This window comes from Haliotis rubra, unplaced genomic scaffold (genome assembly GCF_003918875.1).
Source record: "Haliotis rubra isolate DU_JTF1 unplaced genomic scaffold, ASM391887v1 Scf632, whole genome shotgun sequence".
In the NCBI taxonomy this organism is placed as follows: domain Eukaryota; kingdom Metazoa; phylum Mollusca; class Gastropoda; order Lepetellida; family Haliotidae; genus Haliotis; species Haliotis rubra.
This window is the reverse complement of record NW_025767338.1, coordinates 171,390-187,187: the sequence shown is the minus strand read 5'-3', so window position 1 is coordinate 187,187 and position 15,798 is coordinate 171,390. Positions and strand designations below refer to the sequence as shown.

General features: G+C 41.6%; 1 protein-coding gene across 4 annotated transcripts in view; it reads right to left on the bottom strand.

The window, feature by feature from the left end:
* LOC124256630 overlaps window positions 1-15,798 on the bottom strand; it is a 125,023-nt gene that overhangs the window by 34,895 nt on the left and 74,330 nt on the right. For all 4 annotated transcript variants that reach the window (XM_046690604.1, XM_046690605.1, XM_046690606.1 and 1 more), the window contains exons 29-41: window positions 14,624-14,899; window positions 14,261-14,382; window positions 13,740-13,798; window positions 13,081-13,229; window positions 12,203-12,460; window positions 9,573-9,788; window positions 7,889-8,023; window positions 7,391-7,492; window positions 6,501-6,595; window positions 5,785-5,964; window positions 5,319-5,390; window positions 4,709-4,829; window positions 3,685-3,819 (exon numbers count right to left, since the gene is read on the bottom strand). In XM_046690604.1, the coding sequence (XP_046546560.1) occupies window positions 3,685-3,819; window positions 4,709-4,829; window positions 5,319-5,390; window positions 5,785-5,964; window positions 6,501-6,595; window positions 7,391-7,492; window positions 7,889-8,023; window positions 9,573-9,788; window positions 12,203-12,460; window positions 13,081-13,229; window positions 13,740-13,798; window positions 14,261-14,382; window positions 14,624-14,899 (1,920 nt within the window). The remainder of the gene's footprint in view (window positions 1-3,684; window positions 3,820-4,708; window positions 4,830-5,318; window positions 5,391-5,784; window positions 5,965-6,500; window positions 6,596-7,390; window positions 7,493-7,888; window positions 8,024-9,572; window positions 9,789-12,202; window positions 12,461-13,080; window positions 13,230-13,739; window positions 13,799-14,260; window positions 14,383-14,623; window positions 14,900-15,798) is intronic.

Below are 15,798 nucleotides of genomic sequence, written 5' to 3'. Positions count from 1 at the left end.
CTTCAATACAGACAGTCAGGTTAGATCATGATGACCACATACAACCTTCAATACAAACAGTCAGGTTAGACCATGATGACCACATACAACCTTCAATACAGACAGTCAGGGAAAGCCATGATGACCACATACAACCTTCAATACAGACAGTCAGGTTAGATCATGATGACCACATACAACCTTCAATACAGACAGTCAGGTTAGACCATGATGACCACATACAGCCTTCAATACAGACAGTTAGGTTAGATCATGATGACCACATACAACCTTCAATACAGACAGTTAGGTTAGATCATGATGACCACATACAACCTTCAATACAGACAGTCAGGTTAGACCATGATGACCACTTACAACCTTCAATACAGACAGTCAGGTTAGACCATGATGACCACATACAACCTTCAATACAGACAGTCAGGGAAAGCCATGATGACCACATACAACCTTCAATACAGACAGTCAGGTTAGATCATGATGACCACATACAACCTTCAATACAGACAGTCAGGTTAGACCATGATGACCACATACAACCTTCAATACAGACAGTTAGGTTAGATCATGATGACCACATACAACCTTCAATACAGACAGTTAGGTTAGATCATGATGACCACATACAACCTTCAATACAGACAGTCAGGTAAGACCATGATGACCACATACAACCTTCAATACAGACAGTCAGGTTAGACCATGATGACCACATACAACCTTCAATACAGACAGTCAGGTTAGATCATGATGACCACATACAACCTTCAATACAGACAGTCAGGTTAGACCATGATGACCACATACAACCTTCAATACAGACAGTTAGGTTAGATCATGATGACCACATACAACCTTCAATACAGACAGTCAGGTTAGACCATGATGACCACATACAACCTTCAATACAGACAGTCAGGTTAGACCATGATGACCACATACAACCTTCAATACAGACAGTTAGGTTAGATCATGATGACCACATACAACCTTCAATACAGACAGTCAGGTTAGACCCATGATGACCACATACAACCTTCAATACAGACAGTCAGGTTAGACCATGATGACCACATACAACCTTCAATACAGACAGTTAGGTTAGATCATGATGACCACATACACCCTTCAATACAGACAGTCAGGTTAGACCATGATGACCACATACAACCTTCAATACAAACAGTTAGGTTAGATCATGATGACCACATACAACCTTCAATACAGACAGTCAGGTTAGACCATGATGACCACATACAACCTTCAATACAGACAGTCAGGTTAGACCATGATGACCACATACAACCTTCAATACAGACAGTCAGGGAAAGCCATGATGACCACATACAACCTTCAATACAGACAGTCAGGGAAAGTCATGGTGACCACAACCTTCAATATAGACACTCAGGGAAAGCCATGGTGACCACATACAACCTTCAATACAGACAGTCAGGGAAAATCATGATGATCACATACAACCTTCAATACAGACAGTCAGGGAAAGTCATGATGACCACATACAACCTTCAATACAGACAGTCAGGTTAGACCATGATGACCACATACAGCCTTCAATACAGACAGTTAGGTTAGATCATGATGACCACATACAACCTTCAATACAGACAGTTAGGTTAGATCATGATGACCACATACAACCTTCAATACAGACAGTCAGGTTAGACCATGATGACCACATACAACCTTCAATACAGACAGTCAGGTTAGACCATGATGACCACATACAACCTTCAATACAGACAGTCAGGGAAAGCCATGATGACCACATACAACCTTCAATACAGACAGTCAGGTTAGATCATGATGACCACATACAACCTTCAATACAGACAGTCAGGTTAGACCATGATGACCACATACAACCTTCAATACAGACAGTTAGGTTAGATCATGATGACCACATACAACCTTCAATACAGACAGTTAGGTTAGATCATGATGACCACATACAACCTTCAATACAGACAGTCAGGTAAGACCATGATGACCACATACAACCTTCAATACAGACAGTCAGGTTAGACCATGATGACCACATACAACCTTCAATACAGACAGTCAGGTTAGATCATGATGACCACATACAACCTTCAATACAGACAGTCAGGTTAGACCATGATGACCACATACAACCTTCAATACAGACAGTTAGGTTAGATCATGATGACCACATACAACCTTCAATACAGACAGTCAGGTTAGACCATGATGACCACATACAACCTTCAATACAGACAGTCAGGTTAGACCATGATGACCACATACAACCTTCAATACAGACAGTTAGGTTAGATCATGATGACCACATACAACCTTCAATACAGACAGTCAGGTTAGACCATGATGACCACATACAACCTTCAATACAGACAGTCAGGTTAGACCATGATGACCACATACAACCTTCAATACAGACAGTTAGGTTAGATCATGATGACCACATACACCCTTCAATACAGACAGTCAGGTTAGACCATGATGACCACATACAACCTTCAATACAAACAGTTAGGTTAGATCATGATGACCACATACAACCTTCAATACAGACAGTCAGGTTAGACCATGATGACCACATACAACCTTCAATACAGACAGTCAGGTTAGACCATGATGACCACATACAACCTTCAATACAGACAGTCAGGGAAAGCCATGATGACCACATACAACCTTCAATACAGACAGTCAGGGAAAGTCATGGTGACCACAACCTTCAATATAGACAGTCAGGGAAAGCCATGGTGACCACATACAACCTTCAATACAGACAGTCAGGGAAAATCATGATGATCACATACAACCTTCAATACAGACAGTCAGGGAAAGTCATGATGACCACATACAACCTTCAATACAGACAGTCAGGTTAGACCATGGTGACCACATCCTTCAATATAGACAGGCAGGGAAAGCCATGGTGACCACATGCAACCTTCAATACAGACAGTCAGGGAAAACCATGATGACCACATACAACCTTCAATACAGACAGTCAGGGAAAACCATGGTGACCACAACCTTCAATACAGACAGTCAGGGAAAGCCATGGTGACCACATACAACCTTCAATACAGACAGTCAGGGACAGCCATGGTGACCACATACAACTTTCAATACAGACAGTCAGGGAAAGCCATGGTGACCACATACAACCTTCAATACAGACAGTCAGGTTAGACCATGGTGACCACAACCTTCAATTCAGACAGTCAGGGAAAGCCATGGTGACCACATACAACCTTCAATACAGACAGTCAGGGAAAGTCATGGTGACCACAACCTTCAATACAGACAGTCAGGGAAAGCCATGGTGACCACATACAACCTTCAATACAAACAGTCAGGGAAAGCCAGGGTGACCACAACCTTCAATATAGACAGTCAGGGAAAGGCATGGTGACCACATACAACCTTCAATACAGACAGTCAGGTTAGACCATGGTGACCACAACCTTCAATACAGACAATTTACTCATGGTCAAGAGCCTCACACCCTGACAACTACATAAAACCTTCATTACAGACAGTCAGAGAACAACATCACACATTGTTTTCAGCATATCTACACAAACTTATTCAAATCTGGTATAATAAACTAGATGAGTGTATCATGCAATGTTGAGCAGTAAGGAAGTATGACCATGGGTCAGTAGTTACCTGGTACAGAGGCTTCATATGCCTGTGCCTTGATGGTCACCTTGGTCTTGGATGTCTGAACCCACGCTGGATACTGGACATTGCTGGCCTGGGGAAAGGTGATGTCCTTCGGGTTCGTCTTGCCATAGGCCAGAACTGACAGTGAAGGGAGCACAATCTCACGCATGTTCAACTAGGTAGATTTTGCATCATTTGTATTGCATATAGTGTAGAATAAACTTAAACATTTAAGAACATAATTCTCATTTTAATCCTGACTGCAGTATTGAAAAACTAAATAAATGATGTATTTTGAGAGTAATAAATGATGTATTTTGAGAGTAATAAATGTTTGCAATATTTCTCTCACTTACTTTCTCCTATAACAACATCATACATACTTCTTTAAAATTTGTCAGATACTGATAGTATGGTACTGAAAAATGTATCCTTTCCTTTCAGAAAGAAGATATGGGATCTTTGGTCCAGTGACTGTATTATACTATTATCGATTATATGCATTAAAGAATGTAGCAGTGACAACATGGGACCTGTAAGTGCCATAAGGATAACAAGTCAAAAGGGCCACAAAACGGAAAAGCCAAAAGGGCCGCAAAACGGAAAGGTCAAAAGGGCCGCAAAACGGAAAAGTCAAAAGGGCCGCAAAACGGAAAAGTCAAAAGGGCCGCAAAACGGAAAAGTCAAAAGGGCCACAAAATTGTAAGTCAGATGAGTCGTATGAAAGTCAAAAGGGCCGCAAACCCCTACTCAAAAGGGCCGCATCACATTTTTTGTACATGGGGCCCTTTGGACTAGGGATCTGAGGCCCTTTTGACTTTTTGATGTTGCCCCTTTGACTTTTGATGCGTCCCTTTTGACTTTTTGATGCAGCCCTTTGGACTGGGGATTTGAGGCCCTTTTGACTTTCTTGACGCCCTTTTGACTTTTCCATTTTGGGGCCCTTTTGTCATGCAGCCTTTTTGACTAGGACCTAGTGCCAAATCCCCTGCCCCCTTCCTGCATCTGTCACTGTTGTATATAGTACCTATATTATTGGCGGTGATGATGGTAAGGCTCTGATCATTGCTTGAGGGGTTGGTTTTCTCACTGGCCAGTTGACCCACACTGTCCAGCGTCTTCAGCAAGGATGTGACACCCTGCTTGTTCTGCAACATGACAGGATGACATGTCATGCAGTAACCAGGGAAACTTCATCGGTATATCTGATGCCCTCTTGAATATGTATTCCATGACATTGCAATTATATTCACTTTTGAGACACTGAGCGAGACTACATTTGAGTATTTGCAAATTACATTTTAGAGATCATAATATCATGCTTCTACATTCTGGAGAAAAACAATGTCACATTATATGACAAAATATTTTCAGACTAAGCAAGTTACATTATGATGCAGAATAAGCTGAACCTGTTAGGGTTTTATGGATGATCTAAACAATACCATTGACATGCAAAACTCATGGGCTGTTGACACTTTTGAAGGAACGAAAACTGACGATTTTTACAATACTGATGAACATTACGGTGTGTATTTGCTGGTGGTATTGAATATTTGATGCCAAGGAATGAAATTCTCAAACAAACCCACACGTTACAGATCATAACGGTTATCTCCAAGTTTGACAAGCCTCACCTCATTGTGAAGGTCCTCCCACACCGTCTTGTTAGCGGTGTTCAACATATTGCTGGCACTCTCCACCACATCCTGGAATCAAACACAGGATTCTATATATATAATACTCTTGTACTGTATTGTATACTCTTGAACTACTGAGCTCATGGCCTCCATACAATAAACACTTAATTTGATTTTACAGTTGTGAATAGCGTTATCAATATACGGGGCCCAGTTCTGGTGTCTCCCGCCGTGATATTCCTGGAATATTGCTAAAAGCTGCGTAAAACCAAAACTCACTCACTCACTCAATATGCAGGATAAAATACTGTTATTTTTTCCAACCCTGCATCATGAATCTTGTTCAAATTATCAAAATGATCAAATCTGATGTTTTGAATTATTATACAGTACCAATATGTAAGTATTTTCAATGGTGTTAGTAAGGAGAGTGTATCTGTGGCAGAGTGCTATCACGTGATACCTTGACTAGCTCCTTCTTCACTGCCGTCTGTGTCTGCGCAATGCTGACAACTTGGTTGATGATGTTGATGGAGGCGTCCACGTCACCCGCCACCAGCTGGTTGTTTTCTGTCACATCCTTTAGTTGACTCACAACAGAGTCAGCATCTGTTATCTCGAACCCAGTCTCTATGGTGTTCAGCTTTATATAAGTAAAAAAGATTTTGCTGCAGCTTTATATAGTTACTAAAAATACACTCTCTGTAACTAGGTAACCAGTAATGCACTTCCCACAGGGTATCAAAATACACAGTGCTTCTAGATAATGAGAGACTAGTTATCCAAATATCTCTATGAAACCAAATATCTCCCCTCTCTTGGGGACTAATTATTTCCCCTCACTATGGAACCAATACCCTTTCAGGTAGCCAAATATCATTCTTCTATGGAACCAAATATCTCCCCGCTCTATGGAACCAAATATCTCCCCTCTCTTGGGGACCAATTATCTCCCCTCACTATGGAACCAATACCCTTCCAGGTAGCCAAATATCACTCCTCTATAGAACCAAATATCCACCCCTTAGGGAAACCAAATATCTCCCCTCACTATGGAACCTAAAATCTCCCCCCTCTATGGAACCAAATATCTCCCCTCTCTATGGAACCAAATATCTCCCCTCTCTATGGAAACAATTATCTCCATTCTCTATGGAAACATATATCTCCCCTCTCTACCTGATCCTGAAGGGCCACCAGTGTCTCAAGCCGGCACCCAGTGTAGTCAGCTCTCTGCCACTGCCCAGCACTACTGCACACTCTCTGGACCAATCCTGTAGACAAGTTACCAACATATACTGAGGGAAACAAATAAGGGAACACATGAAAGCACAAGTGTTCCTTTATTCTTTTCCAGGTTTCTTCGCACGCTTTGTATGGCACTGTGGGTGCGAATCTGAGAATAAATAGAGGAACACTGCGATGAAGTAGTGTTCCCTTTATTTATTTCCCTCAGTATATAATCTATATAATCCTTAAAACATGACCCCTATAGTCCTACAGGTCCTCTTATCGTATTTAGGTGAATGGTCAGTTTTAGCTTATGGAGCTCATCTGATCACAAGTATTACTAAATGTAACAGTATATATTTTCATCCTCTACTACTGATAAATGCCACCTTAAATGATGACTCAAGTGGTGATTCCTGGTGTCAGAACTGGTCTTGAGCAGAAGACGCTTGTAACATGAGAAAAATAAACTTGGATCGGATGGTCAGGATTAACTGCCAGAGTTTAGTTTCACGCCACTTTCAGCAATATTCCAGCAATATGACGGCGTGGGACACCCATGTGGGGAATCAAACCCAGGTCTTTGGCGTGACGAGCGAACGCTTTAACCTCTAGGCTACCCGTGTGGTCAGGAAGGGGGCCTGGTTGCTTGCATGTTATTGTTCACTGACACAATGGAATGATGTTCACAATATCAATCACTTGTATGTTTGCTCCTGACTATATTATCTAGAGGTCTCTGTTTTAAAACAAACAGAACAGCTTTGTGATTCAGATCTAACCAGCCCTGCACAGTGATCTGTCATTCCTGACAAGACAGATACATCAATGTCTGTTACCTTGGTAACCGTGAGGACAGTTCATCGTTATAGTTTCACCAACAGGAGAGGACATCCATAATGTCCCTTGTGAATCGTGGGACTGGTTACAGGTTTTCACACCTGTTGATAGAAGATTTGAAAAACATTTGACCATTTTGACCACAGACTATACACTGCCGCCTGTTTGACATAGTATGTAGCTTCGACATGGATACTGACCTAGTTAAAGTGTTACAAAACTCATTTACAGAAATAAGCAAATAGTTCCAGTAGTTCCAAGTGATGGAGTGATATTACATAAGAGTTAGCTCCCGTTACTCACAAACGGGAACAATGACATCATTTTGATCAAATGCTCACACATGTAAAATCTTGTAACTTTAAAAAGTGTCAAAAATTGATACAAGACTACCAATATCATTAAAACTAGACACTGTCTCTGACACAATAACTCCCTATATGAATACATCCGACAGTCAAGTATTTCCCCAATGTACAACAGGTGGATCTACTCACTGCTCCTAACGACCTTGATGGTCGCGGTGTGGCTGGTTGTGGTGCCCGCTCTGTTCATCACCCTGCAGGAGAAGGTGCTGTCAGACAGTGCTCGGTCGATCTTTAGTATTTCCTTCGTGGGGGAAACCTTCACCACTGGAAATAACATCATAATTAGTTTATACAAATTGTTGAATTATTTTTGTTGAACTGAATGATGTCAGACGGTAATGGTGTCAGCATGTCAGAGGTCACTGTGTCAGCATGTCAGAGGTCACTGTGTCAGCATGTCAGAGGTCACTGTGTCAGCATGTCAGAGGTCACTGTGTCAGCATGTCAGGGAGGTCACTGTGTCTGCATGTCAGAGGTCACTGTGTCAGCATGTCAGAGGTCACTGTGTCTGCATGTCAGAGGTCACTGTGTCAGCATGTCAGAGGTCACTGTGTCAGCATGTCAGGGAGGTCACTGTGTCTGCATGTCAGAGGTCACTCACTGTCAGCATGTCAGAGGTGTCAGCATGTCAGAGGTCACTGTGTCAGCATGTCAGGGAGGTCACTGTGTCTGCATGTCAGGGAGGTCACTGTGTCAGCATGTCAGAGGTCACTGTGTCTGCATGTCAGAGGTCACTGTGTCAGCATGTCAGAGAGGTCACTGTGTCTGCATGTCAGAGGTCACTGTGTCAGCATGTCAGAGAGGTCACTGTGTCAGCATGTCAGAGGTCACTGTGTCAGCATGTCAGAGGTCACTGTGTCAGCATGTCAGAGAGGTCACTGTGTCAGCATGTCAGAGGTCACTGTGTCAGCATGTCAGAGGTCACTGTGTCAGCATGTCAGAGGTCACTGTGTCAGCATGTCAGAGAGGTCACTGTGTCAGTATGTCAGAGAGGTCACTGTGTCTGCATGTGAGAGGTCTGTGTGTCAGCATGTCAAAGGTCACTGTGTCTGCATGTCAGAGGTCACTGTGTCAGCATGTCAGGGAGGTCACTATGTCTGCATGTCAGAGGTCACTGTGTCTGCATGTCAGGGAGGTCACTGTGTCAGCATGTCAGAGGTCACTGTCAGCATGGTCACTGTGTCAGCATGTCAGAGGTCACTGTGTCAGCATGTCAGGGAGGTCACTGTGTCAGCATGTCAGGGAGGTCACTGTGTCAGCATGTCAGGAGGTCACTGTGTCAGCATGTCAGAGTCACATGTGAGGTCACTGTGTCAGCATGTCAGAGGTCACTGTGTCAGCACTGTGTCAGCATGTCAGTCAGAGGTCACTGTGTCAGTGTCAGCACTGTGTCAGCATGTCAGGGAGGTCACTGTCAGCATGTCGGAGGGAGGTCACTGTGTCAGCATGTCAGAGGTCACTGTGTCAGCATGTCAGAGGTCACTGTGTCAGCATGTCAGAGGTCACTGTGTCAGCATGTCAGAGGTCACTGTGTCAGTGTTTCCAAAGATAATTATGTCAGCATGTCCGAAGACAATTGTGTCATTGTACAGAAATGTCATAGATGGGTACCACTTTAGTGAAACCCACAAGCAGAAGTGTTGCACTCACAAAATTACGATCATTAATGAGAGGAATCTAATATTCAAGTAATTGACCAACATATCCTTTTCAAGCTAAGGGAGGCAACCCCATTCCAGGCATTGCACTTACAGTAACCTCTGCTGAAGGTTATAGAATGGAATATAGGCAAGGCTGAAGACTGTTGTTTTACCTGGTGGGTTGGAGATGAGGTTGTTGTCTCTGTACCACCTAAATACCACATTCTGGACTTCCCCTGACACCATGGTACAGTTGAGCTCTACCGCAGTCTGGGATTTCACAAAGTTGGTCAGAGGTTCCAGTTTAACTGCAGGCTTTTGTAGTACTAACACAGATAATGAACGATGCTCTGAAAGGTTACCAGACTTCAGCTCACACTTGTATGTACCTGTGAAAAAAACACAAAATGCAGTTCATGAGTATCTTCATGAGGTCATTTGTAAGTTCATAGGTGAGTTTATGAGTGAGTTCATGGGCGAGTGTATGTTGGTGTTCAGGTTTGAGATCATGGATGAGTTTATGGTTGTGTTCATGTTGGGTGAATTTATGAATGATTTCATTTAATCTGTATCTTTTATATTGCTATTTGTATATGTTTAGATCGGCTGTGTTAGCTGATCAGCTGTTATTCCCAGTGTCAATGTTTATCTTGATACAAGTGCCAATTCATCATCTAGAATTGTTACTGCCCTGATTTAGACTGTATTTTGAATGTACTTTAATTATGTTACTCACTGAGTGTAATAATAAAAAAGAATTTATGAATGATGCTTTAGACTGCAGTCAGCTTCATACCCTAGCCAAATTGGACGGGAAAAAAACAATTAGTAAAAATATGCTTCTCAAACTCTTTCAAATTTTATCTACTAGCTTTTAAATAGTGTGCCAGCTTTTCCAAACCCCAATGAACTCATTTAGGAGGGCCACCTCAGGTGAACTTTCTAATCAGCTAATCAGTTTCTAAATTCCTTGTTTGAGTGGTGAGTGCCTCTTATGATTTCCATTTTCAAAACATTATGTAAAATAAACTACATTTATGACACATTCAAGGGACCACTATTTTGTTTACTTGGTCCCCTTGTGATAGTAAACATCCAATTTTAGGGCTACCCCTAAATTCACAAACATCAATTTCAATTTCCCTTAACAGCCTGGGTCTTGTACAAAACAACCTTAGCGCTAAGGCTACCTTAAGTCTATGTTAAGGTATGGGAGTTACGGTCTTCTTAGCGCTAAGATCGCTTTGTACAACAGCACTCAGTTCAACATGTTATCATGGTACTTAAAGCCCTGATTCAAAATGTCATCAGATGTAATTTTAAACAAGGGGTAACAACCCCTAGACTCCCCACCCAGGATCTGCTACTGTGAGTTCATAACCCTTGGGGCGGTGGGTTAGCCTAGTAGTTAAAGCGTTTGCTTGTTACGCGGAAAACCCAGGTTCGATTCCCAGGTTTGATTTGGTGTCTCCTGCCATGATATCAGTGGAATATTGCTAAAAGTGGCATAAAACCAAAGTCACTCTCTCACTTATAACATTCTTGATCTTAACAACAATATTTGTCTTTTTATATGTATATTCTGAATGTACCTGCACTATCTAATAGTAATAACCCCCTAACCAAATGATTGTTAAAGGTCACATGCAACCAAAAAATCAAACATAATTAAAACACAATTATCTTATTCATGACATATAATATACATTGCTGATTATGAAAAACATATAAACAAAATTATAAGTGTACAATCGCAAATCAAAAGTGCAATATTTTGAACTTGGGTTTCCTTCCCAAGAAACGAAGCAGCCGGGATACCGAACCCAGTCAGAGCGGTTGGGTGAGCACTCAAGTGTAACAGCTGGTTCATTTGCAGATGCTCTCACGGCTCATTGTGTGTGTCTATATATAGATGTTGGGTTTTGTAAATACATTCTCATTTTTTGTGTATAATATTTTGCAATCAACAGACATCATAACATGTCATGTGTTCAAGTATCACACCTGCCTGTCAGTGCAATTACATAATGTGACAGAGACCGAACTCGATAACCTGATAGGTGTTAAGTTCAAATTGCATGTGGTCAGTGATCGAAGTTGTGTATTGAATATTGTCATTAGCAGACAGGCAGGCAGGCACATAGGTGTCAATAAACAGACATTGAGTTTTGTCTGTGACAACGACATATCTATATCACAGTTAGAAATTCTGTCAACACTAAATAATGGCATTGCTTTTAAGTATCGAACTGAGAAAGTGACTCGGTAAGAAGAACGTGTGGTGAAATAGACAAATGAAATCATATAAACAGTTAAATCGGTAATCTACTGTCATAACATATAAAAAGCTCGCGCCTGTGAAATATCAACAAAACATTTGAAAAATAGCTCACACCAGAGCCTTCACCGAGTATTCACCGGACAACCCGCTTCCAAGCTGCGCGAACCTATTTCACTGCGCATGTGCTATGAGCGCAGCCCAGCTGTTGAAACCACTTTCTCCCCAAGCGCTGGGGGAAAATTAGCGAATCGTTTGAACTCCGATTTTGAGCGTTTTTTTCATCCCGTTATTTTTCAACTTTATAAGTTGAATTTGCATTTTTGATGATTTGTGTCGGTAAGTCCATACCGAAAGGTATCAGAATCTACAAAGTTGTTTTACATTGCATGTGACCTTTAAATGGATTCTATAAGTTTGGCCCTGATTCTGTCAGTTTAAACCAAATAAGAACATACTCTTGTACTCAACAACTTCAACTTGCAATGCAAAATTTAAATACCAAATGTTCAGTTCAAAACATACCATTGTCTTGAGATCCAACAGAGATGATACTAAGCCTAGCGACATGTCCGAACACATCAGTGTCCAGTGGGGTGATGCTGGGTGTATATTTGCCGGAGGAAGTAGCAGATATGGCCTTGTCATTTAATCTCCACTTGACTGTAGGTGGGGGATTGTCACCCACCAGTCGGAACACACACTCCACGGAAACGTTCGCATCCTCGCTCACAGTATCGTCGCCTGAACCAAGCTTCATGGACGTTATCACTGCATACTTGTCTGAAATTGTGAGTAGGATAACTTTATGTAAGAGTGAGTGATTGAGTTATTATTTAACGTCACATCGGCAATATTTCAGCCAAATCGTGACGAGAACATATGTGACATTGAAATGGAATACTTTAAAGTAAGAAACTGTCATGAATTTATATAAGACCATATATAATTTTTGTTAAAGGATTTCGTCATCAATTTTAAACTGAAGATACATCAATTTGCGAATGTTTTCATAATTAACTTTCCTGTAAAAACACATTATGCGTTAAGGAGGTGATCGGAAAAAAATTTATAGAAAAAAAGTCCTGGAAAAAAGTCCTGGGAAAAAAAGCCATGGGAAAAAGTCATCGGAAAAATAACTATTATAAAACATCCTGTTCTCCAGTTATTTACTTTGTTTCTACTGCATTTTATTAAATACTATTTCACTTTCATCTTCAAATAATCTTCAGTTAAAAAAACGTTCTGTTCTCCAGTTATTTATAAAAACTATTTCACTTTCAAGTTAATTATTCCTTTCAGCATGATGCTGTAAGCAATTGGATCTTATCAAAGCAGGAGAAATGAATGTATTATTAGTTATTTAGTTCTTAAAGGATTAATATGGAACTATTTCCACAGACCTCCATTCTTAACATCCACAAAGCCTGCATCGACACTTTGAGTGCCGAGTTGCCCAGTGTTGACAGCATTCCGGAAATCTCTTTCAGCGTTGTTGATGTTCCCGGTTTGGTTGACGGCCACGATAGCATCAACCAAAACACTCCCTGAGCTGTATGCACAAAATAACAATCACATTCACAAATACATGCACTTTTACAAGGGTACAGCTCTTAGGAGTGAGTGAGTATGGTTTTACGCCACTTTTAGCAATATTCCAACACTATCACGGCAGGGGATGCCAGACATGGGCTTCACACGTTGAACCCATGTGGGGAATCAAACCCAGGTCTTTGGCATGATGAGTGAACGCTTTAACCACGAAGCTAGTAACCCCACCGCCCGAGCTTTTAGAAAGAGGAGGATACGCTTACAATTGGCATACGGCATGTTTTGCAAACACGTATACAAACAATTGCTCACACTTGAAAGTCAGTTATTTTCATACATGTCAATAATTGTTATAACATGTGTTTCATACACTTTCTATAGTTCTACCAGATGCACGAGGTGAGGAGTGTTTTTGTGCATCCCACCTCTCTGTATCTATGTATGTGCAAATACACACTTAACTGTACAATATTATTGATGAATAATGAAGTGTAATACTTCGTTAGTTTACCTCAGACCAATAACTTTTACTTCATGCAATCCAGTGACAGCTTTAAGACCCATCTTCAACTGAAACAGGTAAACTTAATTATTACACAGTTACTGTACATGGGCGAATCCAGAGGGGACTGGGGGGTTGTGCAGGGCTGCTCACACTCCCCCCCCCCTTTTGTCCTGAAAGTTTATGACCATTAGAACTCTCATGAAAACGGGTGAGAGAGAGTGTGTGTGTGAGAGAGAGTGAGAGAGACAGTGTGAGAGAGAGTGTGTGAGAGAGAGAGAGAGAGAGAGACAGACAGACAGAGAGAGAGAGAGAGAGAGAGACAGACAGAGAGAGAGAGAGAGGCAGATATACACAGAGAGAGAGACAGAGAGAGTGTATGTGCGGGTGTTTTTTGTTGATTTGGTGTGTGTGTGTGTGTGAGAGAGAGAGAGAGAGAAAAAGAGAGAGTAGGGAGTGAGGGTGTGTGTTGAGGTGTGGGTGTGTGTTGAGGTGTGGGTGTGTGGAGTGTGACTGAGCATAATGCTTACATTGGTTTCAGCTGTACTTATGTACATCTTGGAGGCATTGGAGGTAAGGTTGTTGAAATCCGCCTTCCACTCTGTGTTCTTGTCCTTGTACCTCACGGTCATCTTGGTCAGCACAGGAACATCTGCCACAAACAAGTGGTCATTACCAGATTATACAACTTTCATACTTCCAAAACCCACAGGCTGGTAAAGTCAATGATTCAAACTTTGTTTTATGGTGGTGTGTGCATGTGTAGAGTGATGTTCAAGAACAATTTAATCTGCTCCACTATTACAGAAATGATACTAGTATCGAAATATTGTATAGAATGAGTGCAATAACTTCAATGAAATTTTACACGACAGGTGATGGTATAATCTCACCTCTTGTACTGTCTGTCAAGGTGTTTGAAGTGGCATTGCCAAATATTGTCTCAGCCTTGACAGAGATGACATGAATGGTTCCGGGCTGGAGACCAGTCAAGTCTGTTCCATTTTTCTTCTCCACTTCAACTTTGGGAGGGTACACCTTGTCTCCACCCTGGTACTCCACAATGAAGCGGTTGACAATGCTGATGTAATCAGCTCGCACAAATCTCCACTGCATCTGGATGGACGTGGTTGTAGTTTTTACCAGCTTGATCGTGAAATTCTGCGTCACTGAAAAACCAAAGATAAATGTTGCAACAAAGCATTCTGTTTCAAAAAGATTTAAAACTTGAATATCTCTCAGGCGGCATCTAGAAACATTTGTTGTAATAAGCAGGTCATGAATTTGGTTGTTTGGTTGGTTGGTTGTTTAACACCGTACTCAGCCATATTCCAGCTATATGGCAGCGGTTTGTAAATAATCGAGTCTGGACCAGACAATCCAGTGATCAACAGCATGAACATCGATCTACACAATTGGGTTATGATGACATGTGTAAACCAAGTCAGCGAGCCTGACCACCTGACCCTGTTAGTCGCCTCTTACGACAAGCATGGGTTGCTGAAGATCAATTCTAACCCGGATATTCATGGGTAGGTCATTAAGTAGTTGCTTGGGTTTGAAACCAGTTTGACTTAGATCGAAGAACAGCATGAGAAGCCTAACCTCACAATCATCACAGCTTTTCCTTTAAATCCTATAAAAGTACTGTCCGGAGTCCTCTATCTGTCTTAGTGTACAGCTCAAGCAAACATCCTTTTACATTTTAGACCTGCAAACTCATGACCCGGCATCTGTGTAGGTTCATTCTCTAACCAACAGGCTAAAATCATGGGGAGCATTAAGCAACAGAATTGGGTACTGATCAACAGAATGGGGTACCTAGCAACAGAATGGGGTACCTAGCAACAGGATGGGGTACCTAGCAACAGGATGGGATACTGAGTAACAGTATGGGGTACCTAGCAACAGGATGGGGTACTGAATAACATAATGGGGTACCTAGCAGCAGAATGGGGTACTGATCAACAGTATGGGGTACCTAGCAACAGGATGGGGTACTGATGAAAAGTATGGGGTACTGAGTAACAGCATGGGGTACCTAGCAACAGGATGGGGTACTGATCAA